At 48.6% G+C, this 19,844-nt stretch overlaps 1 protein-coding gene across 1 annotated transcript in view; it reads right to left on the bottom strand.

The window, feature by feature from the left end:
* LOC139422677 (protein Shroom3-like) overlaps positions 1 to 19,844 on the bottom strand; it is a 141,144-nt gene that overhangs the window by 16,306 nt on the left and 104,994 nt on the right. The window contains exons 5-11 of the mRNA XM_071173877.1: positions 19,073 to 19,192; positions 18,095 to 18,832; positions 15,857 to 17,929; positions 13,816 to 14,449; positions 8,634 to 9,440; positions 2,890 to 2,972; positions 898 to 1,162 (exon numbers count right to left, since the gene is read on the bottom strand). Of these exons, the coding sequence (XP_071029978.1) occupies positions 898 to 1,162; positions 2,890 to 2,972; positions 8,634 to 9,440; positions 13,816 to 14,449; positions 15,857 to 17,929; positions 18,095 to 18,832; positions 19,073 to 19,192 (4,720 nt within the window). The remainder of the gene's footprint in view (positions 1 to 897; positions 1,163 to 2,889; positions 2,973 to 8,633; positions 9,441 to 13,815; positions 14,450 to 15,856; positions 17,930 to 18,094; positions 18,833 to 19,072; positions 19,193 to 19,844) is intronic.

Genomic DNA, 19,844 nt, shown 5'->3' on the forward strand with positions numbered 1-19,844 from the left:
ATACAACCCTTCAATTATATACAACCCTTCAATTATATACAACCCTTCAATTATATACAACCCTTCAATTATATACAACCCTTCAATTATATACAACCCTTCAATTATATACAACCCTTCAATTATATACAACCCTTCAATTATATACAACCCTTCAATTATATACAACCCTTCAATTATACACAACCTTCCAATTATACACAACCTTCCAATTATATACAACCCTCCAATTATATACAACCATCCAATTATACACAACCATCCAATTATATACAACCCTCCAATTATATACAACCATCCAATTATATACAACCATCCAATTATACACAACCTTCCAATTATATACAACCATCCAATTATATACAACCATCCAATTATACACAACCATCCAATTATACACAACCCTCCAATTATATACAACCATCCAATTATACACAACCTTCCAATTATATACAACCATCCAATTATATACAACCATCCAATTATATACAACCATCCAATTATACACAACCTTCCAATTATATACAACCATCCAATTATATACAACCATCCAATTATATACAACCATCCAATTATATACAACCATCCAATTATACACAACCTTCCAAATATACACAACCTTCCAATTATACACAACCTTCCAATTATATACAACCATCCAATTATACACAACCTTCCAATTATACACAACCTTCCAATTATACACAACACATATCCCAGGACTTCAGACAGAATGTCTTCAGTGTTTGACCTGTTATGTTATGTTGATGATGCTGTTCCCCTGGTCCTCTTTTGAATATTATAAAGTGTATTGTGACCCCTGTTAAATGTACTTCAAATAAACTCTGAGTTGACTTGATTTTACAGACAGACAGACAGACAGACAGATTGACATACCTGCCAGTCCAGGCTGATAGTAGGGCTGGTGCCTGGGGGGGAGAAGGGGCAGGGGAGACCTACAGAGGCAGCCAGGCTGGAGGCACTAAGGGCCCGCTGGCGGTCGGGGTTCTTCAGCCTATCTCTCCTCATCACAGGGGTGTTGCTTTGGAACGGGCTTTGGGTCAGTAGTAAGTGGGTGTCTGCATACTGGGACTGGGACATGGACTGGGACTGGGACTGGGAGGCAGAGACCGGTCTGTCAGGATGCTGGTTGTCCATGGACCTGTAACACACACACACACAAACACGGACACACAAACAAAACTGATAAGTGTGTGAGCTTCAACATCCCTTTACCAAACAGTTCCATCCCTGGTATGTTACCTCTCTTTACCAAACAGTTCCTCCCCTGGTATGTTACCTCTCTTTACCAAACAGTTCCTCCCCTGGTATGTTACCTCTCTTTACCAAACAGTTCCTCCCCTGGTATGTTACCTCTCTTTACCAAACAGTTCCTCCCCTGGTATGTTACCTCTCTTTACCAAACAGTTCCTCCCCTGGTATGTTACCTCTCTTTACCAAACAGTTCCTCCCCTGGTATGTTACCTCTCTTTACCAAACAGTTCCATCCCTGGTATGTTACCTCTCTTTACCAAACAGTTCCACCCCTGGTATGTTACATCTCTTTACCAAACAGTTCCATGTTACCTCTCTTTACCAAACAGTTCCATGTTACCTCTCTGTACCAAACAAATCCATCCCTGGTATGTTACCTCTCATTACCAAACAAATCCATCCCTGGTATGTTACCTCTCCCATCGACCATGGGGATATTATTAAGATAATGGACCGTGAGGATATTATTAAGAGAATGGACCATGAGGATATTATTAAGAGAATCGACCGTGAGGATATTATTAAGATAATGGACCATGAGAATATTATTAAGAGAATGGACCATGAGGATATTATTAAGAGAATCGACCGTGAGGATATTATTAAGAGAATGGACCGTGAGGATATTATTAAGAGAATGGACCGTGAGGATATTATTAAGAGAATGGACCGTGAGGATATTATTAAGATAATGGACCGTGAGGATATTATTAAGAGAATGGACCATGAGAATATTATTAAGATAATGGACCGTGAGGATATTATTAAGAGAATGGACCATGAGAATATTATTAAGATAATGGGCCATGAGGATATTATTAAGAGAATGGACCATGAGGATATTATTAAGAGAATCGACCGTGAGGATATTATTAAGATAATGGGCCATGAGGATATTATTAAGAGAATGGACCATGAGAATATTATTAAGATAATGGACCGTGAGGATATTATTAAGATAATGGACCGTGAGGATATTATTAAGAGAATGGACCATGAGGATATTAGCCTTTTACTGCAGTGGTCTAAATCAGGGTGACACAGTGTTTCTTGGTGGTCTTAAACAAATCTACTTTGAAACAGAAGTATCCACCTCACACACACGGTTATGGGTTTAAAATAAAGAAGACCCCTGTACTATGTCAGATGTATTATATTTTGAGTTAGCCTCCCAATATTACACTTGATATACATCATAGAAGACTGAAATATAATAGAACAGTTTGACATAGAAACATCAGATTTTCTGAGTTTAAAAATATTGTCCCATAGCACCCTATTTAGTGCACTACTTTAGACCAGGGCCCATGGCACCCTATTCCCTATTTAGTGCACTACTTTAGACCAGGACCTATAGCACCCTATTCCCTATTTAGTGCACTACTTTAGACCAGGGCCCATGGCACCCTATTCCCTATTTAGTGCACTACTTTAGACCAGGGCCCATGGCACCCTATTCCCTATTTAGTGCACTACTTTAGACCAGGACCTATAGCACCCTATTCCCTATTTAGTGCACTACTTTAGACCAGGGCCCATGGCACCCTATTCCCTATTTAGTGCACTACTTTAGACCAGGACCTATAGCACCCTATTCCCTTTATGGAAACAAACCTGTTGTTGTCGTTGTTTGTGAAAAGCCTGGGCTCGGTAGAGAATATCCCATACATCCTCAGATCTCCTCCTGCCATGAAGTCCTGAAATGAGAGAGGGATCGAGAGAGAAAGGGGGGAGAGAAAGAGAGAGAGAGAGGAAGAGAAAGAGAGAGAGAGGAAGAGAAAGAGAGATAGAGAGAGAGAGAGAGAGGAAGAGAAAGAGAGAGAGAAAGAAAGAGAGAGGGGGGGTTTACTTGGTGAGAGGAGGATGATGATGTACACCCAGGGGCGGACTAGGACAAGAATTCGGCCCTGGCATTTTATCCACATCACTGCGGGCACCGCCAACTCACCCAGCTAATGACATAGGCTATATTGCAAATGAGTGCCTGTCATATGTGTTCCCCTGAATCAACAGCTACCATTAGTGTTATTATGTGTGTGTGTGTGTGTGTGTGTGTGTGTGTGTGTGTGTGTGTGTGTGTGTGTGTGTGTGTGTGTGTGTGTGTGTGTGTGTGTGTGTGTGTGTGTGTGTGTGTTGTCCTGACTGGTATGTGTTCTGTGAGAAGCAGTCACAAGATCCTCCTTTGAGATCCTAAATAAATACACGACGACATATACCACATTATACTGTAGGACCTCTGACATCATAGCTACATATATACCACATTATACTGTAGGACCTCTGACAGCATTGCTACATATATACCACATTATACTGTAGGACCTCTGACATCATAGCTACATATATACCACATTATACTGTAGGACCTCTGACATCATAGCTACATATATACCACATTATACTGTAGGACCTCTGACAGCATTGCTACATATATACCACATTATACTGTAGGACCTCTGATATCATAGCTACATATATACCACATTATACTGTAGGACCTCTGACATCATAGCTACATATATACCACATTATACTGTAGGACCTCTGATATCATAGCTACATATATACCACATTATACTGTAGGACCTCTGACATCATAGCTACATATATACCACATTATACTATAGGACCTCTGACATCATAGCTACATATATACCACATTATACTGTAGGACCTCTGATATCATAGCTACATATATACCACATTATACTGTAGGACCTCTGACATCATAGCTACATATATACCACATTATACTGTAGGACCTCTGACATCATAGCTACATATATACCACATTATACTGTAGGACCTCTGACATCATAGCTACATATATACTACATTATACTGTAGGACCTCTGACATCATAGCTACATATATACTACATTATACTGTAGGACCTCTGACAGCATAGCTACATACATACCACATTATACTGTAGAACCTCTGACATCATAGCTACATACATACCACATTATACTGTAGGACCTCTGACAGCATAGCTACATATATACTACATTATACTGTAGGACCTCTGACAGCATAGCTACATATATAGAGGTTATCCTATAGTAGGGCCTCTGACAGCATAGCTACATATATAGAGGTTATCCTATAGTAGGGCCTCTGACAGCATAGCTACATATATAGAGGTTATCCTATAGTAGGGCCTCTGACAGCATAGCTACATATATAGAGGTTATCCAATAGTAGGGCCTCTGACAGCATAGCTACATATATAGAGGTTATCCTATAGTAGGGCCTCTGACAGCATAGCTACATATATAGAGGTTATCCTATAGTAGGGCCTCTGACAGCATAGCTACATATATAGAGGTTATCCTATAGTAGGGCCTCTGACAGCATAGCTACATATATAGAGGTTATCCTATAGTAGGGCCTCTGACAGCATAGCTACATATATAGAGGTTATCCTATAGTAGGGCCTCTGACAGCATAGCTACATATATAGAGGTTATCCTATAGTAGGGCCTCTGACAGCATGGCTACATATATAGAGGTTATCCTATAGTAGGGCCTCTGACAGCATAGCTACATATATAGAGGTTATCCTATAGTAGGGCCTCTGACAGCATAGCTACATATATAGAGGGTATCCTATAGTAGGGCCTCTGACAGCATAGCTACATATATAGAGGGTATCCTATAGTAGGGCCTCTGACAGCATAGCTACATATATAGAGGTTATCCTATAGTAGGGCATCTGACAGCATAGCTACATATATAGAGGTTATCCTATAGTAGGGCCTCTGACAGCATAGCTACATATATAGAGGTTATCCTATAGTAGGGCCTCTGACAGCATAGCTACATATATAGAGGTTATCCTATAGTAGGACCTCTGACAACATAGCTACATATATAGAGGTTATCCTATAGTAGGGCCTCTGACATCATAGCTACATATATAGAGGTTATCCTATAGTAGGGCCTCTGGCAGCATAGCTACATATATAGAGGTTATCCTATAGTAGGGCCTCTGACAACATAGCTACATATATAGAGGTTATCCTATAGTAGGGCTTATAAACTAGATTCAGCAGCGGGACGATTTTTTCTTGAACAGATTGTCAAGGGGTCGGAAACATAATAACAAAAACAATTGTAGATTGCAAATTGACTTCAAGGAACCCTAAACGACATATTGTTTGACGAAAACAATCATTTAAAACCTTGTATACGATCACGTGTCTCTCCATTATACGTGGGAATACTTGGGAACAGATTTCCTACATTAAAATCACTTGGAGATGATTTCCTGAATTAAAATAACTTGGAGCTGATTTCCTGAATTAAAATCACTTGGAGCTGATTTACTGAATTAAAATCACTTGGAGCTGATTTACTGAATTAAAATCACTTGGAGCTGATTTACTGAATTAAAATCACTTGGAGCTGATTTACTGAATTAAAATCACTTGGAGCTGATTTACTGAATTAAAGTCACTTGGAGCTGATTTACTGAATTAAAATCACTTGGAGCTGATTTCCTTCGTGTTTTTAGTCTTTTACATTCAACATAATTATTATTTTTTGCTCAGATAACTTGGGGGGGCCAAACAAAACCACCCGCGGGCCAAATTAGGCCTGCGGGCCGCCATTTGGGGAACTCTGTCCTATAGGCTGTGTGTGTTTGCTTCAGCTGTCTTTCTGTTTTCAACAAATATTATGGTAGTGGCAAAAGAGAGGAAAATGTTACAAATCTCTTTCATTTCTACCCCATGATAAAGCAGTTCAATTCACACCCACAGAGTGAGAGACAGTGGTTATGTGAAAAGCAGTGTGTGTTTATGCTGGCTGTAATCGCTCTGGGAGATAAAGGACTTTTTAATATCCATCCATCCTCAGGACCCAGCAGTGGGAGAGAGAGACCTAACTGACCTATCAGCTGCTGTGGCCCGAATGGAGCTTCTAAAGACAATCATAATTGTCTGTAGCTTGCTCCTCCTTGGCCCACTGCAGTGTGTATGTGTGAGTGTTAATGTGTCTGCGTGTGTTTGTTTGTCTGTCTTATCAGTCTGTGATCGGTCAGTGTTCTGCTAGCCATGGCCCAGTGGCACCACACAGGAAGTCAAGGATCTTGGGTATTTCCTGTCTGTGGAGCTGCTGGCCAGGCCAGGGCGAGGGGCACCATAGAGATAAACTTATTTAACTATTTATCTCTATGGGGTCCCTGTCACCCCTCAGGGTTAGGTCACTATATAGACCCTTCCTGTCACCCCTCAGGGTTAGGTCACTATATAGACCCTCCCTGTCACCCCTCAGGGTTAGGTCACCATATAGACCCTCCCTGTCACCCCTCAGGGTTAGGTCACTATATAGACCCTCCCTGTCACCCCTCAGGGTTAGGTCACCATATAGACCCTCCCTGTCACCCCTCAGGGTTAGGTCACCATATAGACCCGCCCTGTCACCCCTCAGGGTTAGGTCACCATATAGACCCTCCCTGTCACCCCTCAGGGTTAGGTCACCATATAGACCCGCCCTGTCACCCCTCAGGGTTAGGTCACCATATAGACCCTCCCTGTCACCCCTCAGGGTTAGGTCACCATATAGACCCGCCCTGTCACCCCTCAGGGTTAGGTCACCATATAGACCCGCCCTGTCACCCCTCAGGGTTAGGTCACCATATAGACCCTCCCTGTCACCCCTCAGGGTTAGGTCACTAAATAGACCCTCCCTGTCACCCCTCAGGGTTAGGTCACTATATAGACCCTCCCTGTCACCCCTCAGGGTTAGGTCACTATATAGACCCGCCCTGTCACCCCTCAGGGTTAGGTCACTAAATAGACCCTCCCTGTCACCCCTCAGGGTTAGGTCACTATATAGACCCTCCCTGTCACCCCTCAGGGTTAGGTCATTATATAGACCTGCCCTGTCACCCCTCAGGGTTAGGTCACTAAATAGACCCTCCCTGTCACCCCTCAGGGTTAGGTCACTAAATAGACCCTCCCTGTCACCCCTCAGGGTTAGGTCACTATATAGACCCGCCCTGTTACCCATCAGGGTTAGGGTTATGTACGGTAGAGGGCATAAGAAATCCATATGGTGATAAACAACATCCTTGTTTAACATCCCACAGAAACTGAATTCGCAGCGGAATCCTCAGCCTAGCGTAGACAGTATGTTTTAACTGCTAGCTTTCTAGGTTGGTTTATGTGCCAGCTGTAGTCACGGCCCTGTCAGTAGGCGGCAGAGCTGGGGTTTAGAAGCCAGCTGTGTGACCTCTCCTGACCTCTATGACCTCTCCTGCCCCTGGGACACTCATCATCCAGCCCTGGGTTTATGTGCCTGCTCAAGGTTAGGCCAGCTCAGACACCAAACCCAGCACAGACACCAACCCCAGGCAAGATACCAACCCCAGCTCAGACACCAACCCCAGCTCAGACACCAACCCCAGCTCAGACACCAACCCCAGCTCAGACACCAAACACAGTTCAGACACCAACTCCAGCTCAGACACCAAACCCAGCTCAGACACCAAACCCAGCTCAGACACCAACCACTAACCTAAGACTTACAGCTGATGAGCTAACCTAAAACTTACAGCTGATGAGCTAACCTAAGACTTACAGCTGATGAGCTAACCTAAGACTTACAGCTGATGCGCTAACCTAAGACTTACAGGTGATGAGCTAACCTAAGACTTACAGCTGATGATGAGCTAACCTAAGACTTACAGCTGATGATGAGCTAATCTAAGACTTACAGCTGATGATGAACTAACCTAAGACTTACAACTGAAGCTACAGCTAATCTAAGACTTGCAGCTGAAGCTACAGCTAACCTAAGACTTACAGCTGATGACCTAACCTAAGACTTACAGCTGATGAGCTAACCTAAGACTTACAGCTGAACATGAGCTAACCTAAGACTTACAGCTGAAGATGAGCTAACCTAAGACTTACAGCTGATGAGCTAACCTAAGACTTACAGCTGATGAGCTAACCTAAGACTTACAGCTGAACATGAGCTAACATAAGACTTACAGCTGAAGCTACAGCTAACCTAAGACTTACAGCTGAAGCTACAGCTAACCTAAGACTTACAGCTGATGATGAACTAACCTAAGACTTACAGCTGAAGCTACAGCTAACATAAGACTTACAGCTGATGATGAACTAACATAAGACTTACAGCTGAAGCTACAGCTAACATAAGACTTACAGCTGAAGCTACAGCTAACATAAGACTTACAGCTGAAGATGAGCTAACCTAAGACTTACAACTGAAGCTAAATCCACACACATTTGTATCAAAATAAATGGTGTTGTGTCTTTGTTTTGATTAGTTTAGTAAAGAAGTCTACAAAGTGTAAAACCAGAGAGTGTATTGTACTCTACCTGATTTAGCCTCTCGCCAGAGGGCGAGGAGCGTGATCTGAAGTGCTGGGGTGCAGGCCTCTCAGAGCGCTCCAGCAGGTCCTCCGCAGAGGCTGACTTGCCAGAGTTCCGGGCTGGAACTGCCCTCTCAAAGGCTCCATCGCCTCGCAGGAAAAACTCCTGGCTCCGGAGAGCCTCAAGGTCCTGGGCTGGTTCTTCTCTACCAAGGCCGGATCTGGGCAGCTCTCCCTCCAGTAGACTGTGGAATCCCGAGGTGTCTGGGTGGGTGGTGGAGATTGAGGCTGGGGCCTGGATGCGTGGTGCAGTGACCCTGCCTGGATAGAAGCCCTGGAGGCCAGGAGGCAGGGTGGAGCAGAGCCTTCCCCCACCAGAGAGACTGCTGTCTTGGCCAAGAGGCTCCTGAAGAGAGGCTAGGCTGGTGGTGGAGGTTGAGGAAACACTCCGGGTGTCTGTAAAGGGCTGCAGGTAGGCGCTGTGAGGGCGGTCACGGTGGGCGCGCCCTCCCTCTGACCTGTCCCTATCCCTGTCTGTCCTCCAGCTTCTCTTCCTCTCCATGTAGTCGGCCAGGGCGTCCTGCTGCAGCTGCCGGAGCTCTGGCCGGGACACGGCTAGACTAGCCTGGGAGCCCTGGAGGCCCTGGGGAGCCTGGGAGCCCTGGAGGCGCTGGGGAGCTTGGGAGCTGGAGCTCAGGCTGCGACTGGCGGCCATCTCAAACATCCTCCTGCGGTCCGCCACACTGGTCTCTGTACCTGGTAAAAGGAACAGCTGGTGCTGGCTAGTCCTCCTTGGGTCAGACTCCAACCCCACCTAGAAGAAGAAGAACAAGAAACCTTTATTTTCCAGAAAACAGAAATGTGTCTCTTGCTTTCTAACCCAACCCCCTGAGACACACACACACCAAGTCGCAGTGTAGCGCTCTGAATGTAGAGCCTACCAGATGGGCTAAATGCCTTTTATGCTCACTTCGAGGGAAGCAACACTGAAGCATGCATGAGAGCACCAGCTGTTCCGGACGACTGTGATCACCCTCTCCGTAGCCTTTAAACAGATCAACATTCACAAGGCCACGGGGCCAGACGGATTACCAGGGCATGTACTCCGAGCATGCGTGGACCAACTGGCAAGTGTCTTCACTGACATTTTCAACCTCTCCCTGACCGAGTCTGTAATAGCTACATGTTTCAAGAAGACCCCCATAGTCCCTGTGCCCAAGAAAGCGAAAGTAACCTGCCTAAATGACTACCAACCCGTAGCACTTACATCTGTAGCCATGAAATGCTTTGAAATGCTGGACATGGCTCACATCAACACCATCATCCCGGAAACCCTAGACCCACTCCAATTCGCATACCGCCCCAACAGATTCACAGAAGAGGCAATCTCAATCACACTCCACACTGCCCTTTCCCACCTGGACAAAAGGAACACCTATGTCAGAATGCTGTTCATTGACTACAGCTCAGCGTTCAACACCATAGTGCCCACAAAGCTCATCACTAAGCTATGGACCCTTGGACTAAACACCTCCCTCTGCAACTGGATGCTGGACTTCCAGACGGGCCGCCCCCAGGTGGTAAGGGTAGGCAACAACACATCTGCCACGCTGATCCTCAACACGGGGACCCCTCAGGGGTGCGTGCTTAGTCCCCTCCTGTACTTCCTGTTCACCCAAAACTGAGTGGCCAAGCACAACTCCAACACCATCATTACGTTTGCCGAAAACACAACGGTGGTAGGCCTGATCACCGACAATGATGAGACAATCTATATGGAGGAAGTCAGAGACCTGGCAGTGTGGTGCCAGGACAACAACCTCTGCCTCAACGTGATCAAGACAAAGGAGCTGATCATGGACTACAGGAAAAGAAGGGCCGAACACTCCCCCATTCACATTGACGGTGGAGCGGTTCGAGAGTTTGTGTCCACATCACCAACCAACTATCATGTTCCAAACACACCAAGAAAGGAAAGGAGACTAAAAAGATTTGGCATGGGTCCCCAGATCCTCAAAAAGTTCTACAGCTCCAACATTGACCGGTTGCATCACCGCCTGGTATGGCAACTGCTCGGCCTCCGACCGTAAGGCGCTACTTGAGGGTAATGCGTACAGCCCAGTACATCACTGGGGCCAAGCTTCCTGCCATCCAGGACCTATATACTAGGCAGTGTTAGAGGAAGGCCCTAAAAAAATGTGAAAGACTCCAGTCATCCAAGTCATAGACTGTTCTCTCTGCTACCGCACGGCACCGGACAGCCAAGGGCCAAGAGCCCCCCCCCTTTGTTTTTACACTGCTGCTACTCGCTGTTTATTATCTATGCATAGTCACTTCACTTCACTTCACCTAACTAAATATACATATTACCTCGACTAACCTGTACCCCTGCACACTAACTCGGTACCAGTATCCCCTCTATATACCCTTGTTATTGTTATTTTATTGTGTTACTTTAAAAAAAAAGAAAAAAAAGTACTTTAGTTCATTTAGTAAATATTTTTTCAACTATATTTCTTGAACTGCATTGTTGGTTAAGTGCTTGTAAGTAAACATTTCACTGTAAGGTCTACTACACCTGTTGGTTAAGGGCTTGTAAGTAAACATTTCACTGTAAGGTCTACTACACCTGTTGGTTAAGGGCTTGTAATTAAACATTTCACTGTAAGGTCTACTACACCTGTCGTATTTGGCCCATGTGACAAATAAAATGTTATTTTATTTGAGTAAGGTTTTAGAAGTACAGGGTCAGCCACAGTGCAGCATCCCTGAATGGAGAGCAGTAAGGGTTTAGGAAGTACAGGGTCAGCCACAGTGCAGCATTCCTGAACGGAGAGCGGTAAGGTTTTAGAAGTACAGGGTCAGCCACAGTGCAGCATCCCTGAACGGAGAGCAGTAAGGTTTTAGAAGTACAGGGTCAGCCACAGTGCAGCATTCCTGAACGAAGAGCAGTAGGGGTTTAGGAAGTACAGAGTCAGCCATGGTGCAGCATCCCTGAACGGAGAGCAGTAAGGTTTTAGAAGTACAGGGTCAGCCACAGTGCAGCATTCCTGAACGAAGAGCAGTAGGGGTTTAGGAAGTACAGAGTCAGCCATGGTGCAGCATCCCTGAACGGAGAGCAGTAAGGGTTTAGGAAGTACAGGGTCAGCCACAGTGCAGCATTCCTGAACGGAGAGCAGTTCAACTATTCTGCCTTATTATAATTCGACCATGCTGGTCATTTATGAACATTTGAACATCTTGACCATGTTTTGTTATAATCTCCACCCGGCACAGCCAGAAGAGGACTGGCCACCCCACATAGCCTGGTTCCTCTCTAGGTTTCTTCCTAGGTTTTGGCCTTTCTAGGGAGTTTTTCCTAGCCACCGTGCTTCTACACCTGCATTGCTTGCTGTTTGGGGTTTTAGGCTGGGTTTCTGTACAGCACTTTGAGATATCAGCTGATGTACGAAGGGCTATATAAATAAATTTGATTTGATGATTTGATACAGGGTCAGCCACAGTGCAGCATCCCTGAACAGAGAGCAGTAAGGTTTTAGAAGTACAGGGTCAGCCACAGTGCAGCATCCCTGAACGGAGAGCAGTAAGGTTTTAGAAGTACAGGGTCAGCCACAGTGCAGCATCCCTGAACGGAGAGCAGTAAGGGTTTAGGAAGTACAGGGTCAGCCACAGTGCAGCATTCCTGAACGGAGAGCGGTAAGGTTTTAGAAGTACAGGGTCAGCCACAGTGCAGCATCCCTGAACAGAGAGCAGTAAGGTTTTAGAAGTACAGGGTCAGCCACAGTGCAGCATTCCTGAACGAAGAGCAGTAGGGGTTTAGGAAGTACAGAGTCAGCCATGGTGCAGCATCCCTGAACGGAGAGCAGTAAGGGTTTAGGAAGTACAGGGTCAGCCACAGTGCAGCATTCCTGAACGGAGAGCAGTAAGGGTTTAGGAAGTACAGGGTCAGCCACAGTGCAGCATCCCTGAACGGAGAGCAGTAAGGTTTTAGAAGTACAGGGTCAGCCACAGTGCAGCATCCCTGAACGGAGAGCAGTAAGGTTTTAGAAGTACAGGGTCAGCCACAGTGCAGCATCCCTGAACGGAGAGCAGTAAGGTTTTAGAAGTACAGGGTCAGCCACAGTGCAGCATCTCTGAATGGAGAGCAGTAAGGGTTTAGGAAGTACAGGGTCAGCCACAGTGCAGCATCCCTGAATGGAGCGCAGTAAGGGTTTAGGAAGTACAGGGTCAGCCACGGTGCAGCATCCCTGAATGGAGCGCAGTAAGGGTTTAGGAAGTACAGGGTCAGCCACAGTGCAGCATCCCTGAATGGAGCGAAGTAAGGGTTTAGGAAGTACAGGGTCAGCCACGGTGCAGCATCCCTGAATGGAGCGCAGTAAGGGTTTAGGAAGTACAGGGTCAGCCACGGTGCAGCATCCCTGAATGGAGAGCAGTAAGGGTTTAGGAAGTACAGGGTCAGCCACCGTGCAGCATCCCTGAATGGAGAGCAGTAAGGGTTTAGGAAGTACAGGGTCAGCCACAGTGCAGCATTCCTGAACGGAGAGCAGTAAGGGTTTAGGAAGTACAGGATCAGCCACAGTGCAGCATTCCTGAACGGAGAGCAGTAAGGGTTTAGGAAGTACAGGGTCAGACACAGTGCAGCATCCCTGAACGGAGAGCAGTAAGGGTTTAGGAAGTACAGGGTCAGCCACAGTGCAGCATTCCTGAACGGAGAGCAGTAAGGGTTTAGGAAGTACAGGGTCAGCCACAGTGCAGCATCCCTGAACAGAGAGCAGTAAGGTTTTAGAAGTACAGGGTCAGCCACAGTGCAGCATCCCTGAACGGAGAGCAGTAAGGTTTTAGAAGTACAGGGTCAGCCACAGTGCAGCATCCCTGAACGGAGAGCAGTAAGGTTTTAGAAGTACAGGGTCAGCCACAGTGCAGCATCCCTGAATGGAGCGCAGTAAGGGTTTAGGAAGTACAGGGTCAGCCACAGTGCAGCATCCCTGAATGGAGAGCAGTAAGGGTTTAGGAAGTACAGGGTCAGCCACAGTGCAGCATCACTGAATGCAGAGCAGTAAGTCTTGCAGCTCACTCATCTCAATATCTGCGGTGCTGTTCGCTGCAACGCCATCTCACTGAGTCTACCTTCAAGTGCCTTGATTAAGGGCAAAACAGCAGGAGATAGGATCTTGAATACTTTGACTCACTTCATGCATGTTCTCAGGCTCGGAGTAGGACCTCTTCTTCTTCTCCATGGTGAGTCGCTTACGCCCACCGATACGGGCCGGGACTGGTGGGCCCATGGCCAGGACGCTGAGGAGCTCTGGGGGACCGAACCTATCGGGCTCTGGGGTGACAACGTGCCTCTCTTTGGGGGTGTGAGGCGAGGGAAAGGTGGATGGGGCTGGGATTGGGTCTGGGACAGTGACCGTAAGCCTTTCTTTAGGGGTGTGAGGCGAGTGAAAGGTGGCTGGGGCTGGGATTGGGTCTGGGTCTGGGACAGTGACCGTAAGCCTTTCTTTGGGGGTGTGAGTGGAGGTAGCTAGGGCAAGGGCTCGGGTGGAGGCTTGGACAGTAGTGGAGACAATGGAGGGTTTGGGGCTGGTCTTAGGTCCCCTCCTCTCCAGAGATAAGTGCTTGGCGGGGATGGGAGGGGAGTGGTTGTTGACACTCCCGCTGACGCTGATTCCCAGATCCCTGCATCTGAAGGAGGTGGATCTGAGCACCTTGGACTGGGCGTCCTTGATACTGTTCCTGTAGGCCCGGTTAAAGGACGTGTCCTGGATGGTCCCCAGTAGGTCCTGCAGGTCATCCCTCCAATGGAACTCTCTGTCCCCATCCCTGTCAAAATCACAATGAGAATGCCTTTTATTCACCAAGTACATTAACCTTTGACCTGGTGAAATGGTGGTGACAACAATAAACAGAATATACAGACAGAATATAGACAATGTAATATACACATCATTTACACAATCTATACACTATACACCAACATAAACTGAGTGTACAAAACATTAGGAACACCTGCTCTTTCCATGACATAGACTGACCAGGTGAATCCAGGTGAAAACTGATCCCTTATTGATGTCACTTGTTAAATCCACTTCAATCAGTGTAGATGAAGGGCAGGAGACATGTTAAAGACAACATGTTAAGCCTGGAGACAATTGAGACATAGATTGTGTGTGTGTACAGAGGGTGAATGAACAAGACAAAATATTGAAGTGCCTTTGAACGGGGTATGGTAGTAGGTGCCAGGCGCATCAGTTAAGAACAAATTCTTATTTTCAATGACGGCCTAGGAACAGTGGGTTAACTGCCTGTTCAGGGACAGAGCAACAGATTTCTACCTTGTCAGCTCGGGGGTTTGAACTTGCAACCTTCTGGTTACTATTCCAACGCTCTAACCACTAGGCTACCCTGCCGCCTCTACACTCTAACCACTAGGCTACCCTGCCGCCTCTACGCTCTAACCACTAGGCTACCCTGCCGCCTCTACACTCTAACCACTAGGCTACCCTGCCGCCTCTACGCTCTAACCACTAGGCTACCCTGCCGCCTCTACACTCTAACCACTAGGCTACCTGCCATCTCTACACTCTAACCACTAGGCTACCCTGCCGCCTCTACGCTCTAACCACTAGGCTACCCTGCCACCTCCACGCTCTAACCACTAGGCTACCCTGCCGCCTCTACGCTCTAACCACTAGGCTACCCTGCCGCCTCTACGCTCTAACCACTAGGCTACCCTGCCGCCTCTACGCTCTAACCACTAGGCTACCCTGCCGCCTCTACGCTCTAACCACTAGGCTACCCTGCCGCCTCTACGCTCTAACCACTAGGCTACCCTGCCGCCTCTACGCTCTAACCACTAGGCTACCCTGCCGCCTCTACGCTCTAACCACTAGGCTACCCTGCCGCCTCTACGCTCTAACCACTAGGCTACCCTGCCGCCTCTACGCTCTAACCACTAGGCTACCCTGCCGCCTCTACACTCTAACCACTAGGCTACCCTGCCGCCTCTACACTCTAACCACTAGGCTACCCTGCCGCCTCTACACTCTAACCACTAGGCTACCTGCCACCTCTACACTCTAACCACTAGGCTACCTGCCACCTCTACACTCTAACCACTAGGCTACCCTGCCGCTGTTCTGAGGGCAAAAGGGGAGGTGCAACACAATATTCGGAAGGTGTTCCTTATGATTTGTACACTTTGTATATACAATATTGAACGATGATTACCTGTCTCTGTCGTGGCCCTCCTGGCTCCCCAGTTGGAAGGTGCTCCTGCTCCTCTGCAGGGCCGAGCCAGGGTGAGGGTCCTGGGGATTAGGGTGGTGGTGATGGGGGTACCTGGAGCTCTGAGGCTGGGTCTGGTCACAACTCCCTGGCCTCTGCTGCTCTGCGTAATGATGACCCTCGTGGGCCACCGTTGTTTTCCAATGATGTGAGCTAGAGGAGGAGCTCAGTGTTCTGCAGGTGCTGCTGGGGCTGCTAGTTCTCTCCAGCGTGTTACGCAGGTCATCCATACCAGCCCTCTCATGGTGCTGGGGCTGAGACTGGGGCTGAGACTGGGGCTGAGACTGGGGCTGAGAATGGGGCTGGGTTGGACGGGAGGAGGAGGGCCTCGGGTTGGTGTGGTTAGCGCTGGTGCTTTTACTCCTCTGCTTCCCCTGCCCATGGCTCTGCTCGCGGCCCTCGAAGCGGTTCACTTTCTCCAGAACAGAGAGGCTCCTCTGGTGGCTACTCTGGCTGTTGGCGGAGCTCTCTGGACTGTCACAACGCTGGACATCTGCTAGGACGTTCTGCAGCTGGGTCAGGGTGTGCTCTGGTCCCCTCTGGTCCCTCTGCGGTTGGGGCGGAATTGGATCGTTGTAGTACCAGAGGGGGGACCTGGATCTATGGTCATTGACCTGAAGGTCTGGCCCCTGGGCCCTCTGCTCTACCCGCTGATCTGGCCCCTGGGCCCTCTGCTCTACCCACTGGTCAGGCCCCTGGGCCCTCTGCTCCACCTGCTGGTCAGGCCCCTGGGCCCTCTGCTCTACCTGTTGGTCAGGCCCCTGGGCCCTCTGCTCTACCTGTTGGTCAGGCCCCTGGGTCCTCTGCTCTACCCGCTGGTCAGACACCTGTGCTGGGGTACTACTGTTGTTGCTCCCCTGGGGAACATGTCCCTGTGCGATCTTACTGGGCATGGTGGTGCCTGCCACAGGGTGAGTAGCGTGGGGCCTGGGCTCTGTGCGTCTGACCTGCCCTTCCTCCCTGACCTGGCCCTGTCGGTGGTGCTCAGGGCAGCTCTCTGAGCCCTGGGAGTACCTGGGTAGCCTCTCTCCCCGCGGTTGGACTGGCGTGTATGGGTCCCTTCTCTCCTGGCCTATAGACTGGCCTATAGACTGGCCTATAGACTGGACTGAGGAGGGTCTGGACGCCTGACCCTGGCCTTGACTCTGACCCAGTCCCTGGCCTTGGCTCTGACCCTGACCCTGGCTCTGACCCTGACTTTGGCTCTGACCCTGTCCCTGGCCCTGGATCTGACCCTGTCCCTGGCTCTGACCCTGTCCTTGACCCTGGTTCTGACCCTGTCCCTGTCCCTGGCCTTGGCTCTGACCCTGTCCCTGGCTCTGATCCTGACCCTGGCCTTGGCTCTGTCCCTGGCTCTGACCCTGTCCCTGGCCTTGGCTCTGACCCTGGCTCTGATCCTGACCCTGGCCTTGGCTCTGTCCCTGGCTCTGACCCTGTCCCTGGCCTTGGCTCTGACCCTGTCCCTGGCTCTGATCCTGGCTCTGACCCTGTCCCTGATCCTGACCCTGGCTTTGACCCTGTCCCTGTCCTTGGCTCCTCTGGCTCTGCCTTTGGGATACGGTCTGTCCCTCTCCCTTCAGATGAGACCTGTAGAGACCCAGTTTAGTTTGGGTCTCCTCGTACCCTGACTTTCCCCCCACTCTGTCTGCGGGTTGGGTTGGATGAGCAAAGTCAGGATGCTGAGGCTGGCCAGAGGAAGTGACATAGGAGGATATAGAGGGGTTGCTTTGGTATCCATTCTCCACCACTACCGCCATCCCTGTATCCACACTGACCCCCAGCCTTAACCCCTGGAGCTCTCTCTGTCTGCTCAGACTGCTCTCCCTGGCCAGGGCTGGGTACATGCTGCTGGGGTTGGGGCTGCTGGTGGGCATCTGGGCATAGTGGGGCTCCGGTGGGGGTACTGGGTAGATGCCCTGGGGCAGCATGAGGCAGCCAGACTGGGTGGATGTTTGCTGGGGCTCGGGGGGCGGCGGGTAGCCCTGACCCACGCCCTGTTTGGGCTTGGTGGTGGGGCTAGAAGAAGAATAAGACATGTTTTGTAACAACAACAACAACAACAACAACAACAACATACACATGACTACATTAGAGAAACAGAGACACTGATGACTGGTGAAACAAACACAACTCATGATGTCCATGGGTTTGCTAATAGATACAATAGAACGGGCTTAATACCTGCTCTCAGGACTCTTCTCTATGACGGTGTGGAGCTGGCCCTCGGCCCCGTAGGAGCCCTTCCCCGAGCCGGAGGCCACAGAGCCAGAGGAGTGGTACCAGGAGGAGGTGGACCCCTTGTGGAGAGCCCTGAGGGAGCGAGCCTGATCCAGGCTGGACCACGAGTTTGGTCTCTCATGGTTCCTGATAGCCGCGTAGCTGTCGCTCCGCATGGGAGGAGCCGGCGCCCCCTTCAGGCTCTCGTAGGAACTGCGGCTGGCGCTCTGACCCCAAATGGGCCCAACACTGTGACGGTTGGGGTTATTACCATGGTTACCACCACCGCTGCTTCCTCCACTACTGTTACTACTGCTACTGGTGGCGCGGTAACAGGCGGCCCCGCCCACACTACAAGACCCCGCCCTGCCAGTCTCGTGGCTGCGTAGCAACGCAGCAGAGGCGGAGCTAACCTCGTGCTCCTGAGCACCGCCCTGCTGGGGGTCGTAGACCGTACGGACATATCGGATGTCAGCTTGCTGCATTCCCTCCGCCCCGGCCCCGCCCCCTCCACTAATCCCGCCCCTCTGCGGAACCGTCTCCATGGAGTACGATCTCTCTTTACCAAAGGTCGGAGCGGCCGCAAGGTACTCTGGGATACTAGAGCTGGTGGAGAAGGAGGAGTAGGCTGAGTCTCTCTTGCTGTGAAGGTGGTCCATGCTGTTGGAGGACTTGGAGGCAGACAGCTGGTGGCAGGAAGAGCTGGAGAGTACAGAACTACTTTATTTATCCTTACTGGATTGATTGAATTGATTAGCTAATTAGCAGTAGTAGGCTGCTCCAGCTGGAGACAGCATTACATATTATGTAGGGTAAAAACCATTGATCAACCTGGAGGCTTATTTCCATTGTGGTCCTCTCTGGAAATGATGATTACAAAGACAAGGATCAATAAGGCATAACAAAAAGGTCATAGAAAAAGCCCATGTTAAAGAGCAGCACCTGTAGGCTGGGTGGCCGTGGTGCTCCCCAAGGCTCTCCATACTTCCTCTAGAACTGTACTGGTCTGGACTCTTCCTCAGGTAACCTGGGTCGTAGCCCGACAGGTCTGTAGTGGACGCACTGGGGAAGAGAGAGAGAGAGAGAGATGTAAAGGAGGGAGAGAGAGAGAGAGACAGAGAGAAAGAGGGAGTAAAGGAGGAAGAAACAGAGGAAGAAGAGAGAAGAGAGAGGTGTAAAGGAGAAAGGGAAAGAGAGACAGAGAGGAATAAGAGAGAGAAGAGAGAGAGGTGTAAATGAGAAAGGGAAAGAGAGAGAGAGGAATAAGAGAGAGAAGAGAGAGAGGTGTAAATGAGAAAGGGAAAGAGAGAGAGAGAGGAATAAGAGAGAGAAGAGAGAGAGGTGTAAATGAGAAAGGGAAAGAGAGACAGAGAGGAATAAGAGAGAGAAGAGAGAGAGGTGTAAATGAGAAAGGGAAAGAGAGAGAGAGGAATAAGAGAGAGAAGAGAGAGAGGTGTAAATGAGAAAGGGAAAGAGAGAGAGAGAGGAATAAGAGAGAGAAGAGAGAGAGGTGTAAATGAGAAAGGGAAAGAGAGACAGAGAGGAATAAGAGAGAGAAGAGAGAGAGGTGTAAATGAGAAAGGGAAAGAGAGAGAGAGGAATAAGAGAGAGAAGAGAGAGAGGTGTAAATGAGAAAGGGAAAGAGAGAGAGAGAGGAATAAGAGAGAGAAGAGAGAGGTGTAAATGAGAAAGGGAAAGAGAGAGAGAGAGGAAT

This window comes from Oncorhynchus clarkii, chromosome 12 (genome assembly GCF_045791955.1).
Source record: "Oncorhynchus clarkii lewisi isolate Uvic-CL-2024 chromosome 12, UVic_Ocla_1.0, whole genome shotgun sequence".
In the NCBI taxonomy this organism is placed as follows: Eukaryota; Metazoa; Chordata; class Actinopteri; order Salmoniformes; family Salmonidae; genus Oncorhynchus; species Oncorhynchus clarkii.